This window comes from Tauraco erythrolophus, chromosome 10, assembly GCF_009769465.1.
Source record: "Tauraco erythrolophus isolate bTauEry1 chromosome 10, bTauEry1.pri, whole genome shotgun sequence".
Taxonomy (NCBI): domain Eukaryota; kingdom Metazoa; phylum Chordata; class Aves; order Musophagiformes; family Musophagidae; genus Tauraco; species Tauraco erythrolophus.
The window spans coordinates 29,509,648-29,524,277 of NC_141474.1; the positions used below are offsets into that span (position 1 = coordinate 29,509,648).

General features: G+C 46.1%; 1 protein-coding gene across 1 annotated transcript in view; it reads right to left on the reverse strand.

Moving 5' to 3' along the window:
• The window catches only part of LRP8 (LDL receptor related protein 8), a 195,162-nt gene extending 181,076 nt beyond the window's left edge, over positions 1 to 14,086 (reverse strand). The window contains exons 1-2 of the mRNA XM_086617939.1: positions 14,017 to 14,086; positions 13,105 to 13,224 (exon numbers count right to left, since the gene is read on the reverse strand). Of these exons, the coding sequence (XP_086474065.1) occupies positions 13,105 to 13,224; positions 14,017 to 14,086 (190 nt within the window). The remainder of the gene's footprint in view (positions 1 to 13,104; positions 13,225 to 14,016) is intronic.
• Positions 14,087 to 14,630: the final 544 nt, after the last annotated feature.

Sequence of the window (14,630 nt, forward strand, 5' to 3'; positions counted from 1 at the left end):
TGATATGATAATGAAGCCTGCACACCACGGTACCGAAAAGGAACCTGTTAGTAACAAAGATCACTGCTCAACTCTTACTATTATGGACAACCCACTGACAGCTATGCAGCTTGCATGGAGAAGGAAGGAAGGAAAACAGTCTCCTAAAAGGATATTTTGATTTCAAGTTTTCTTGAAATGCTCCTCTAGTGTGCTGAGCGAGCAGAGATGAAGCTGCCAGAGCAACAGTCCTGTAAGATGAGGCCCCTGTAAACCCCAGCACAAATTTTACTCTTGCTACAGGAATGCAACATATCTCAGCCCTGACTTTGAGAGCTGGAGTATCAGAGCTGCCCAGTGACAGGTTATGGCTTTTGTTCTGTGAACACACAGCCTCTAGGTTATCATTTGCCAACATATTCCACAGTATGCCCAACAATTTCATAGAATCATAGAATGGTTTGGGTTGGAAGGGACCTTAGAGATCATCTGGTTCCAACCCCCCTGTCATGGGCAGGGACACCTTCCACTAGACCAGGTTGCTCAAAGCCTCATCCAACCTGGCCTTGAACACTTCCAGGGATGGGGCAGCCACAGCTTCTTTGGGCAACCTGTTCCGGTGCCTCAACAACCACAGAGTAAAAAATTTCCTCCTTATGTCTAATCTAAGTCTCCCCTCTTTCACTACACACCCTTGTAAAAAGTCCCTCTCCAGCTTTCCTGTAGGCCCCTTTAAGTACTGGAAGGCTGCTAGAAGGTCTTTCTGGAGCCTTCTCTTCTCCAGGCTGAACAAGCCCAACTCGCTCAGCCTGTCTTCATAGCAGAGGTGCTCCAGCCCTTGGATCATCTTCATGGCCCTCTTCTGGACTCACTCCAACAGCTCCATGTCCTTCTTATGTTGGGAACCCCAGAGCTAAATGCAGTACTGCAGGTGGGGTCTCACGAGAGCAGAGTAGAGGGGCAGAATCACCTCCCTCGACCTGCTGCCCACGATGCTTTTGATGCAGCCCAGGATGCAGTTGCCTTTCTGGGCTGCCAGCGCACATTGCCGGCTCATGGTGAGCTTCTCATCCATCAGCACTCCCAAGTCCTTCTCCTCAAGGCTGCTCTCAGCCCATTCTCTACCCAACCTGTATTTGTGCTTGGGATTGCCCCGAACCATGTGCAGGACCTTGCACTTGGCCTTGTTGAACTTCATGAGGTTCACACAGGCCCACCTCTCAAGCCTCTCAAGGTCACTCTGGATGGCATCCCTTCCCTCCAGCGTGTCAACCACACCACGCAGTTTGGTGTTGTCAGCAAGCACGCTGAGGGTGCACTCCATCCCACTGTTCATTGCACTGACAAAGATACTAAACAGCATCAGCCCCAATACCGACCCCTGAGGAACACCACTCATCGCTGGTCTCCACTTGGACATCAAGCCGTTGACTGCAACCCTTTGAGTGAGACCAGCCAGCCAGTTCCTTACCCACTGAGCGGTCCAGCCACCAAATCCATGTCTCGCCACAACTGCCCTGAACTGAACTGGAGTCAATGCTAGGCAGATGTGAAGCTCCATGTCAGCTCCGGTCTCTCCAGCACTGTCACCATAGCAGCCTCAACCTGGATTTCAGTCTCAAAGTTTAAAAATACCGTAAACGAACTAAATAGATCTGGGCAGGGTGAACCTAGCAGCTTCTAGTCAGTACAGCATTTGTGCAGGAGCTATTAATCCTTTCTACAAGTATTTGCACAAAATAAGGCTGGCAGCATTCACATGATTGCATGCATAATCAAATGTGAAGAAACGTCTGCTGCTCTCAGCCAAGCTTTGCAGAGTCTCCTTCAATGTCTGAGTGAGCGAAGGTGTTAAAAAAGGCTTTGTGCAATGCTGCTGAGGACAGGCACTCTGCAAAACCAGGCCAGGAGAATTAATGGCTAAACTCAATGCGGAAGGATTTGAAGGGAAAGGATTCTAGCAAGGCAATGAGATGCTGCGTGTAAGCCTGGAAAAGATTCTACGTTGCTCAGGCACACGCTCATGCACAATGATGAAGAAAAATTAACTAACTTATTTATCACTTCCCTCTAGAAGAGGGTGCCTGGATTTATACCGCAGGCCCCAGGATTTCTCCCCTGCTCCACACTCACACTCTTTGAAGTGCCATGCCACGATCAGAGTCCCTCCAGTCAAGAACTGGACGGATGTGATTCTTTTCAGCACCTGTCAACGCAGCTCCTTAATCCTTATTTAACTTCAGGGATCAACATACACTGGCACCTTAGGCAAACATACATAACACATTATTTTATAAAAAATAGGACAAAATTTTGTGTTAAAGAGCTCTTGTGTAAAGGGGAACAGAAATCACTCAGCAAAGAGCAATTCCTTGAAGTAAAGCGTGCAATTTCAATACACCAGTGCGATGCTGGCAGATTGTTCCAGAGCTTCCCTTTGAAATTCATTACTTCTCATTCACCAAAGAACTGTGCCCATATAGGTTCTTCTAAACTGTATAACAAGCCCAAGAGGATCACCCAGTAGTACCCAGCTAATTTAAATGCTACCTGTTATTGCCACCAAGATAAGGATGCAGCCCTACTTATCAAGCTAGTAGAAATTAATATTGTTGCGCAAACTTAAGAGTTATGCAATCTAAATTGTATCTTTAGTGTTTTACATAAGAAAGGAAGAAGGAAAAGAGGAGCAGCAATAAAACATACAATAGCAAATTAAATTTCCCTAGTCTTCCTGGTTCTTGCCTGCCAAGGATATGTTACAAATAATTTATCAAGGCAAGGGTGCACTAGTGATAAATTACTTCAATAGAACGTGCTCAGATAACAAGAAGATGTGTGCATGGAGGAGGTCAGGAGAGGCACTGTCCCCATGTGACATGGAAAGAGCCTCTCTAACAATGAAAAAAATCTGTCGTAGCAGTCTCAAAACTGTGACTTTTGGCCAGCTGAAGAGGTGATGCAGTGATGACTACCTGTATACAAGCTGCGCTCTATAATTCTTTAGGATATGTCAGAATGTACAAAAAGAAGTCAACTTTGAAAAGTAAAACTAGTATCATGTTCCTCCTCAAGCACCTGTATGTCATGTGTCTTTATACTAAATACAAGAAGTGATCCATTTGAAGTATTTCTTGCACTTGATCCAATAATAAATTTTGAAAGAGTGAGTTATCCAAACTTTGGGATTTTTCTGAATATTTTACAAACTGTATACGACAAAAGCTAAGCCCTTGAGCAGTCATTTAATCCAAAGAACATGATTATCTGTGTAAAACAATGCGATAATGGACCAGAAAAGAAGAAATTTGGAACATTCTTCATGAGTCACTAATGTTGACAATAGTTGCTGAATCACTTTACAGCCTTGGGCAAAGGATAACTTCTCTAAGCTTCAGTTTTCACATCCAGAAGATGATAGTTAGTCCACTTGTACGGTGAAGATTTACAGAAAGCTAAACAGCTAATCAGCCACAGGATGACAAATGTGTAATCAGCGTAACACAACTACGCTAACAAAAATAGAACCACTCAGTTATGGAGACAGGAGGTCTATTTCTTGGCCTACATCAGTCAACACTGACATTTGTTATCAAAGAAACTGGGGCATTTCTCTCTGTTTGTAAGTAGCTGCATAGATGCAGCTGTGATTCAGGACAAGACGCCTACAAGAACAGTTGTAAGTTTACATCTGAAATAGTCATCATCTGTCATCTATTCTTATTCTCAGGGCAAGTACGTTCACTACTCCTGCTATTGCTCATTTTTATTCTTTTAACTGCTCCCTGGAGCAGAGCAGCATCATACCTAGATGGAACAGGTCCAGCAAATCCAGCAAGCTTTAGCGATATACAATCTCTGACACATCAGCAAGTCAAGCAGCTGGTATTGTAGGAGACCCATGCAACGCATCTGGAAAGATACCTACAACCTTACTCATCTAGATTGACAAAAATAAAAAAAGCCTGAAAAGCCACCAAATTAATTGCATTAACTTTATACACGGAAAGCAAAGACAGAAAACCTCTACTGGGTAATGCACAGCAAACAAAGACTTGGGATCAAAAGAAAATTTTAATTCACCCTTTGAAACAAAGTAAAATGTCACCTCAATATACACGATACTACACATCAGGTCTCTAGGAAGGAAACATTAAGAAAGTATGAAACAAGGACAGTTAAAACATAAAACAAAGTTAAAACCTGGAATTAAAGCAGATATCTAAACAAAGAAAAAAGTACAGTTAAGAGTTTACTGTCAGTTGTACACACTGGTTTCTTCAACAATCATGTTTTTAAATCGGTAAAACAGTTCTATGGGCTACTTGGAATGCGAGAAAAGTCTATGACAACACAACATATTCCAAATTTAACCAAAATCAAGAGGAAATTTCCATCTATTTCGATGAATTTTAAACACACTCTCTTTTCCCCCCCTCTTTCAGTGTTTTGTAAGTAAAAGAAATCACACCCCCAGAAGCTACAGAAACCAAGCTGGAACTCCCGAAAAGATAAAGGAACTTACAGCAGGCAAAATTCTCACCCAGGACATTCAAGATTCTGCAGCACTAATGAATTATATTTTAAATTATACATCTATCTTTAAAAAGAAAAAGTAATCACAGCACAGAGAGCAGTTGCCAAAAAGAGCCCTTCTGGTTCTTCAAGTACAGGACTGTGCTCCTGCTGCCATGGAAACAGAGTCCCTCACTGCTCTGGTCCTGGTACAGTGCCACACATGCTCTCAAGCATTTAATAAATATTAAAAATGCAAAAATAATATTGATATATCGGAAACAGAACACAAATGAGAACACGCTCACTTTGCGTGGCTCCAGCCCAAAGGCTGATAGACTTACTCTAAGCCAACTATAAATCCAGTTTTCTCTTAGTTTCTAACACTTGCTCTTGGCATTAACTGAAAGGTTAAACTGACCACCAAGCCTTAGCTTTGATTGAAAAAGCCAGGAAACCTGGAGGGAAAATTGAAACACTTCCACTAGTCCGACAGGTACCTCTGCAGTAAACAATATGGTTAAGCCTATCGAGCCCTGGACTGGTAGGCAGGAGACCTCATTTCTGTTCTTGGCTCTGCTGCTGACGACGTGTACAACCACAACTCACTCCAGGCCAGCTCCCACCTGCAGAAGAGCTGTAACACCATTTATCCACCTCTTCATGAGGAACAAGGCAGAGGGCTGCCAGATCAGCATAAGCTCTGGGAAAAAAGTCAGTCCTTGCCAGAAACAGAACCGTGGTCTATCAGGGCACTATTAGGGCAAGACACAGGGTATATCTCACGCTGAGAGACCACCAGAGACAGAGCTCACATCCTCACTTTAAAAATGTTCTGGCTTCTCTTAGGTTAAGATCTGGCTTTTGAAAATATTTCAGTTTGGATGGGTTTAGTTTTATTTTCCAACTAGCTTACAGCATTATTATACCTTTTAAAGTTTAATCGGTTTGTTATCTCTTCTATTTCAGCCAGAATTTTTCACAGAGCAGAAAATCTGCATTAATTTTATCACAGGGCCTTTTACCCTGTTTCCTTACCTTGTGGCTATCTAAATATTAATAATTTTAACAGGAAATAGAGAGTTAGAAAAACTACAGTCGGCGTTTTCAACACTTCCCACACATGCACTGCAAAATAGAGCAGGCTCCCCTTTGGCTAGAACCAGCTGTCTGCACTGGAAGCAGAGCCTACTGGGGCAGGCAGTGTGCTTTTCTACCAAGGACATGCCACTGCATAAGAAAACAAATCTTCATCCCTATCACTCAAACTCAGCTTACTGATTTGTTTTCCTGGGCAAAACAAAGAAAGAAAAATTGACATCTTTTGGCATTTTATAAGGCATGTAACGACACAGAAAAGCAGAGCTGAGCAGTAACGTGCTTTGAGAACATCTTTGAAATTATCAGGGAAAAGCTGCAGGTAAACGGGGAAGTTGTAGAGATGAAAAGTTCATCACAGAAGCACATCACACAAGGAACAGAACACCACAACAAATCAAGTCTACCACAAACATCTCTAATACAACATCCCAGTCTCGGAGGCACACCAAAGACACGGGAAATTTGCTACTGAATTAAAAAAGCTGGTGCCATTAAAAAAGCCAGCAGAAACAAAAGCTGGGTGTCCGCTCTACTAGAAACAGCTAAGAGAATCGATAATTGTCAGACATTTTCAGGCCTTACAGAGTGTTTAACAGTCCTTTAGGAGGACAATGGGGTCTAGAAAATTCATTATTTCTAGCACTGCCAATCTCTTAGTCTAAGCGTGTCAGATAAATGCGGTCACCAACACACGACACTTGGTTCCTTCGGTCTCGTAATTTGTTTATTTGAATTCATCTCATTTAATCATCAAACATTTTCCGATTAATATTAAATTATCCTAAGCATCTTCCACTCTAACATCAACCAGTAAGAAATTACCCCTCAAACCTGTGCTAATCCTGGGTCTATAACACTGCAGACAAAAGAGAGCTGGTCTACATTGACTTTTGTTTTATCTTTTTGTACATTAAAAGGCTCTGGATGAAGCTTGTCTACCTTGACTCAAACGTAGAATATTTATATATCCTCTGAAATGAAAGCTTTGAGCTCTTTGATAAACAAACCAAGTCACTGTCAGTTTTGTCTGCACTTTCATAATTTCCTTCTTGAACTTAATCATTATTTTCAATCTTCCCACTCTCCTTGACCTCAGGAAAGCTTTTCAGATCACAGCTTATTCCTGTAACTCTATCTAGAGCAACCCATGTGCTTTCTTGCTACAGCACAACAGCACTCCATAAAATCAAGTTCTCTTCCCTCTGTAGCCATAACGTCCCCAGTGGCTACCCCATGCACCCAAGTTCCCTCTTCTGTCTTTTCAGTGGTCCTATTCCAGTTCTTTCCATCTTTCTTTCCCAGACCATAAGCAGGAGTGACAGAAAAACAGCACCTCCTGGAAAGCAGTTTGTATCTAGAGATAATAAAACTCCTCAAGTAAACGTGTCAGGAAATGGAGAAATGAAGAAAGGGATGTTTCTCACATATACTTAATGCTTGATTTTCCAAATAAAGGATGCAGCACAAGGAAGATAACACAAACTCCCAAAAATATGCAAATTAGTTTTCTCAGGACAAGAGAATATAATGAAAAAAGGAAGATAAATGAATAACGACATTCACTGTGGAACACAAGATCAGTAAACTGGTTTTGAGCCTAGCTTACACAGGAGCGCAGTACAGACCAGACCAGGACAGGCAGGCAACAGGCATTTAGGCAAGCAAACGAGGCCTGCCTCTCTGCACCACTCTTCCCAGTGCTTCCAGTTTTGGGATGAGCATGCAAGCTGGCCACATACCACAGTTAAACTACCACTGACATAATCAAGAGCATAGGACCATGCCTATGCCAAGGAAACCTAAAACTCTCCACATGGTGATGCACACATATCGAAGACACACAGGCATCTCCAGAGCAACATGCAGCTGTCACTCAGCACAGACAATGCTGCCTCAACTCTGAACATGAAGAAAAATCAGAGCAACACATAATGGAGGACAAAGAAGTCACAGAATGCACGTGGCAATTGTGACTGCCTGCTGTCTCACTTTGTCATGTACCAAAACCTACAAACATGGCACACCACTAAACTCCTACATTTCAAAGCCACTCAGGCCGTATTTAACTCTTCACAGGATCTAGATTTTGGTTCTCAAATAGGCTTTTGACATATTTTTATTCCGAATTTCCAGCTCTAGTGAAATTGGAACTGAAAAGCACGGAGAATATCAGGCTGCCTCCTGGGCTTTCGCACAGGCAGCAGGAGTCAAACTCTCTGCAGATGCTCTACGCACAAAGCCAGCAGGAGAACAGGAGTCTCTCTGAATCTCCAGATAGCAAGAGGATCACGTCTCAGCTATACAGTCACATACTGTGGCCCCAAGGCAAGGCAAGGGCTGAGGTAGGAGGAAGTTTGCTGATGCTTCACATGCACCCTGAATTCTGGACATCTTGGAACAGCCTTTGAAACAGTAACTCCCTTCAGACTGCATCTCATACCTGAGGCAGCCTCAATCCTGTCCAGTATAAAATATCCCTATGAACAGCACTCACCAGAAAGCAACACCACAGAAAGGATCCCAACACAAAGATGGAAAATGGAGCTTTAAAAGGGAAATAGCAATTCTGCATTTGGCTGTGTCCCCCTGCAGGCAGGTATCACAAAGCTGAAGTAGCCTTGCAGCTTGCGTTTCATTTTAGGAAACCAGTTATTGCTTGCTTTTCACAACTATCTTTGCCACATTTAAGGATTTATATACAGTGAAACATTTAAGCAGAGGTCTTCCAGACTCCTTCACCCAGTTTCAGGTCTGGGTTCAGATAACATGAACTCTACTTGCCGCAGAAAAAGAAAATCCTATCAAACACAACCATCAAACTAGAAGCTCTTATTTTGTGTCATATATATCATGTCTGGCTCCAATTTGCAAGTTCTTCCTTGCTTTCTGCTGGCTGTCTGACAAGCAAGAAGAAATTTGCAAAACTGGGCAAAAACTTTCCAAGAGCTGCTCCCCCACCACAGCAGCTCTCTAGGATTCTCCACTCTGGGCGACACGTCACACAGCAGCAGGCACCCTGGGCACACAGCTTGCGGGCCCCGAGGCTGACCTGGGCCTGCAGCATCTGCCTATCACAAGGGAGGCAGAACAGAACTCAGTATCCCACACTGAGTATTCCAGCAAGGACTAATCCTTGGCCAAAACACAGTGCCTCAGAGAACGGACATTTTTCCCACCATAAAAATAGCTTTGGTGTTTTATAAAGTTGCAGCTATACCATTAAGGAAAAATCCCGATGACTGTGTATCTACAAACATTTTCTGAAATAGGTTATAAAATTCAGTCATGACTTTCCAGAGAGGAAAAAGCATCACTTGCTTGTAGAAGGAAGGAGGAAAATGCATCTAAAAATCACGTTCAAAACTGCCCTGGAGTCCTGGCCTCACTGAGTGGATCACATACAGTGCAGATGATGAGTGCCAGCTGTAAACTGTAACTGGGTTTTTGTCTTGTCAGGCCTACACAGACTGGACTGAACTCAAACAAATAATTCTGCATAGAGCAGAGCCAATCGTTTTATACAGATTTAAACTCTGTAATAGCTTCTCAAGATTTCTAATTCCAGATCTCAAGACAATTTCCTTAGCAGTCCAAACATCGTAACTTTCACTATTTTGCTCTTGGGAGTTTAGTTTTCTTTTAGTAGATACATACAAACACTTTTAAGGAACTTCTCTACTCCCTTTTTCTTTTTATTCCCATAAAATGCTATAACTTTCTGAAAACATGACAGGAAAAAAAAACATCTTTGTGTTTAAGCAATCTGTATGCAGCTTTGTGTATTTCCACCATGCACAAAAATTAGTATCTCCTTCCCTCTTGCTAGTGCTTCACAAGCCACACGCCTACAGACAAACAGGTGCTGCCTCTGTTCTTCCTGGTAGCCTCCTTTGCTACAGTTCTGCTACCAGGATTTGTTTCCTTTTACTTCTTGTAAGGCAGGAACTATATTCATACTTACTTCTTACCTACTATTTGTTTTTTTTTTTTACCTTTCCCCAACAGGCAAGGCACTTTCTGGAATCCCTATTTTCCTGCTCTTCCCTAAATTCTCAGCACTTTGTATTCATGCTGCGAGAGTTGTCTATTTTTCATGGTGGCCCTTTGACTGTTTTAAATCACCGACATTACTAAAAGGACTTGATAACATCGAAACATGCAATATGAAATACGCACCATATGCAGAACTGACACTTGCTCAAATGAGGAAGACCAAAGAGGCATGAAGTCTCAACTCTAAAGATGCTTCCTGGAGTGTACTAAAATTGAAAAGGTAGTCTGCATTGCAATGGGTATCTTACAAAACCAAACAATCCAAGATCAACCAAACAATCCAAGATCAACCAAACAGTGAGAAACAAATCTCACTTCTCTAACATGTACCCAGTCTCTATCACCTGCTATCACCAGTGAACCAGATGTGATCAGAGAGCTCATCAATTCTGTCTTCATCAGACTGTCACCTCGGTTAAAGTTAAGAAAATGTGTTAAACAGCTTTTTCTCCTTTTTTATTAAAGAAGAAAACCAAACTGGTTTCCTTTCATTTCATTCATTTCCCACAAGTGAGTCAACTGCCACATACCAAGAAAGAATTTGACCCTATGATATATAAGGTTATTGAGCAACCTAGGATAAACTGAACACACCTTACAAACCAGTGCTGAGTAATGTGATTTGTGTAAGAGCTGATATCATTACTCTTTCATGCATCAGTTCCTACACTTGCCATATTCACTCACACATCAATGCTACAGCCAATGACTTGAACTACCAACCACAGCAGAAAAGAATTACTGAACAGAAAGCAAATTCCAAGAAGACAATACAGGGTGATTACAGAGATGTTCTCCTTAGAGTCTAAAACTCCCTTAAAAAAGCCAACATTAAACCAGCAAGGCCTTAGAGGAAGGGGGGAGAAAAAAAAGAAACGAACAAAAAAAACCAAAAAAACCCCAACGATGTCAGTCTTTATGCAAGGACGGTTTCTAGTAGGAAGTACACAGAGTACTGCCGGGCTGTCAAGCCCCTATTTTGCATAAACAAAATAAGAATTATCTCCTTCCAGAACTGTTTAAGATATTCTTGGTTACAGAATCTTCCAGTGTACATAGAGCGTCTACCACAAGGACACGCTTGTTTCATAGACCCATTTTTCACACAGATGAAGACCGTCCTGCCTCTTCAACAAGGAAGGTGATATACAAGCAGCAAGAAGCTATTACGAATACGTTATCAACTCTGGAAAAAGCATCGGCAAGTAATTGCAGGGGTTATCAGGGTCCTTATCAGTACTCCTGACAAAGAGGCTATCTGCATTTTCTTTTCCCTCTCCATCACCACTCCAGCAGGCTGAGTTTTCCAGAACAATTCCTTCCAGTGCACATGTTCATAAAATAGTTTTAAATAAATATCTGTTTATTACAGCAGTGATATCAGAGGTGATATCTAGAAGCAAAAACACAGAACGTATTCTTTCACTCAATGAGTATAACTCTAAACATTAAATATCCTGAAAAGCAGTATTTACTTTTAAAAGAAAAGTGTTCTAAAACAATGTAAGCAAGAAAAATGTGTGTGAAAATCCAATTTAACTTTTTCCTAACATCTCAAAAGTCACCATTCTACCACAATCTAGCCATCATATTTTACCACCCCCAAACCCAACACCCGTAAAAAGACTGAAATAAAACTAAATCAGATGCAGTTATCCATCTAACCATTCTAAAGCAGCACGACCCACACAGAGCTAATATTCAACAAGATGTTGTTTTACACTCTCCTTTCTGACACAATGCTTAGAGGGCGGATCACAAGGAAAAGATAAAAAAGCAGCCCAGATACTGACGCACTCACTCATGCTAGGCAAGGAGCTCAGAGCACAAACCCATTCCTCAGTGTGTAGTGCTGGGTGCAGAACCTGTTCCTCAGATGCTACTCCAGCCACCACCTCCACCTCTGAAACAGCAGTTCCCAAAGCACAGCCCACAGGTCACCTGCAGCTCACTGAGCCTTCGTACAACAGCACACAGAGGGACTTTTAAATAGAAGGCTGCAAGAATATCATTATCAGCCTGCTCAGAGATTGCCAGTGCTTCCACAGATTAGTGTCTCTGTCTGGAAACTCATACACTTCTGAGAAAACTTGCCCAGCTATGACTACACGAGTCCAAGCTTGTTCGCAGTCAGCCATGGCTTCCCCGAGTCTCTCGTAATTTGAAACATTCCAAATCTAAATTGCCTCTAACTAGTACCAATGCAATTCCTGCATAAACCATTTCTACATCCGAATAAAGTAATGGTGCTAACTCCCCGTATCACAAACTTAGGCATATATAAACCCTATCAGATCCTCCAGAAATAAATGTTATGTTTTATGTTATAACATCAAGACATCTCCCATGAACAAGAGTCTGGGAATCCCTGCTCTCCTTAAACTAATCTACTTAGGCTTCACTCTGAGTATCACCTGACACGGATTTATCGGTGAAGCTGTTAACAGGACAGTCGAATACCAAAAAACACAAAACCAGTGACTCTTCTTGATACATCCCCCTGGGCTACGAACTTTCAACAGTTCATTCAGTGATATATAACCTGATGCACACTTAATGTCTTTTATCCTACAGAGACGATTCAAGAGACTGCAACTTCAAACTCCAGATTAAAGATACTTCTCCTTAAGACTTATGCTCCACAACTTCTTTTATCGATGTTTCTTACACTCCATAGTTGAGACAAATTCTCCTAGGCTGTCAGAAGCTGTAAGCAAAATAACAGAGAGGTAATAACAGCACAACCCTACAAACTACCCAGCTACTGCCACTCACATGGACCAGGGCCACACAACAGAAGATGACAAGACTGCCACCTTCCCAGGATTGAAAGTACGTATCTCCTTGCTCTCCCTTCCTTTATGCTAACAGGGAATCAGTCAGTGTTACATTGCTGATACTGCCATGCAGTGCTACTTGCTCATCTCCCTTCTCCTCACCACGACTGCAAACATATTTAAACACACAACTCGCACCAACCCCACATCTCCTGGCGATGCCTGAAAGTAAGCAGCGTTTCACACGAGCACCTGTCACTGGCCCTGAGCACGGACCTCCCCCGGGATCCAGCATCTCTCCCGAGCACCTCGCGGACACGAACTGTGCCGCTCCCAGCAGAAACACTGCTGGAGGCGAGGGCAGAGCCTCAGGGCGGGCAGGGAGAGGGCAGACGAGCGCTTCCGCCGGGCTCACGCGGGTGTCCCGGGCCGCGCCAGCCCGGACGCGGCCGGCAGCGAGGAGGAGCCGCCGCCCCGCGGCGCACAGCGCGGCCCGCGCGTCACGGATCTGCTGCTGCCGGCAGCCAATCGGCGCCGGAGCCGGACACGGCGCGACTTCATTCATTCATTCATAAAAAAGAGGCGCAGCGCAGCTGGGAAGCGCGCCCTTCCAGGCTCGGCTCGGGGTGGGCCCCGGCCCCCTCTCCCCACCCCACCGTGCCAGGGGACGGACACTCACGGCAATCCGCCTCGTCGCTGTTATCCGAGCAGTCATCGTCCTCATCGCATTTCCAGATGGCGGGGATGCACCGCTCGTTCCGGCACTGGAACTGGTCCTCCTCGCACTCCTTGACGGCGCCTGCGAGACACGGGGCCGCGCCCGGGTCAGCGGGGCGCGCTCCTGCGGCGGGAGCATCCCGGGGCCGCCTCGCCGCCCGGCCCCGGCCGCGCTCAACCGAGCCGTGGGAGCCGCCGGCCGCGGGTGGGGGCTGGGGCTGGGCTCTCCAGGGCAGAGCGGCTCGGTGCGGGGCCGGGGGAGACGCGCCTCCGCGGGAGGACGGCGGTGATCCCGAAGCTGCTTTGTGCAGGGATAAAAGGGACCATTCCCGTGCTTCCCCGCATTGTTTTAAAGGCAGGAGGAAAAGGAGCCTAGGAATAGAAGATGGTTAAACCCGAAATGCAAAAGACAAAGAAAAATAAAAAACACACCGATGCCGGGACCTTTTGATACGTCCGTTACCGGGACAGGATGCACAGATACCTGGGGACGCGGGGTAACACGCACCGACGCCATCCCGAGAAAAGGGAACTGACCCAACTGAAGTTGAGGGCGAGGGAGGCGGGGGGAACGGAGCAAATCTGCTTTGCAGACACGGTGCAGCGCCGCTTTGATGAGGCACAAATCTCCTCAGAAAGGGATTAAAGGTGGCAGCTCCTGTCACCAGCGGTCGGGTTGCATCCGCCCGCTGAAGAGCGTGCCCGGCCCCCGCAGGTCGCAACCCCCGAGCATGCCCGGCCCTCCGCAGGTCCCAACCCTCGGCGCGGGGCACCGCAGGTAGCGGGTGCCCGGGCAGGCAGGACGCTCGCCCCCTCCCCGCACTTGCCACACGCCGCGGCCGCCCCGGTGCTGAGGGAGAGCCGCCGGACCCACCTTTGCCGAGATGCAGCTTCAGCAAGAGCAGCTGGAGGAGCAGCAGCCGGGCGAGCGCTGGCCGGCACATGGTGCTCGCTCCCTCCGTGGCAGCGCGCCGTCTGCGGGGTGCGCGCAGCCCGCGCGCCGCTCGCCGCCCCGTGCCGACTGCGGCCGGCGCCGCCCCCGCCTCGCCGCGCGCCGCCGCCGCGCCGTGACGCGCCCCGCTGGGCGGGCCCCGCGCGCCGCCGCGCGGCACGGCCGCGGCCGCCGCCGCCACCGCCCCGCCCCGCCCGCCGCCGGGACGGGCACCGGGGGGGCCGTACCCAGAGGGGCACCTGCGGGACGGCGTCCGCGGCGCGCCCGTGCGGCGGCGGCCGGCGAAAGCCCCGCAGATGGCACACACCGCGCTCGGGTACGCGTTTCTAGGCCGGCTGCGGCGGCTGGGCTCACCTGCTGCCGCTGCGCACGGGGTGAAGTCCCGCCACGGCGGCGGTGGACGGAACCGAAAGGGCCGTGGGAGAGGCGGGTAGGCCCGGGCCCTGCTCCGGTAACCCTAGAGCTCTTGCCGGGGTAAATCTCCCCGCCACGCACACAGGGTCAGGCCCGCCGGCCGTGAGCCTCCCTCCGGATGC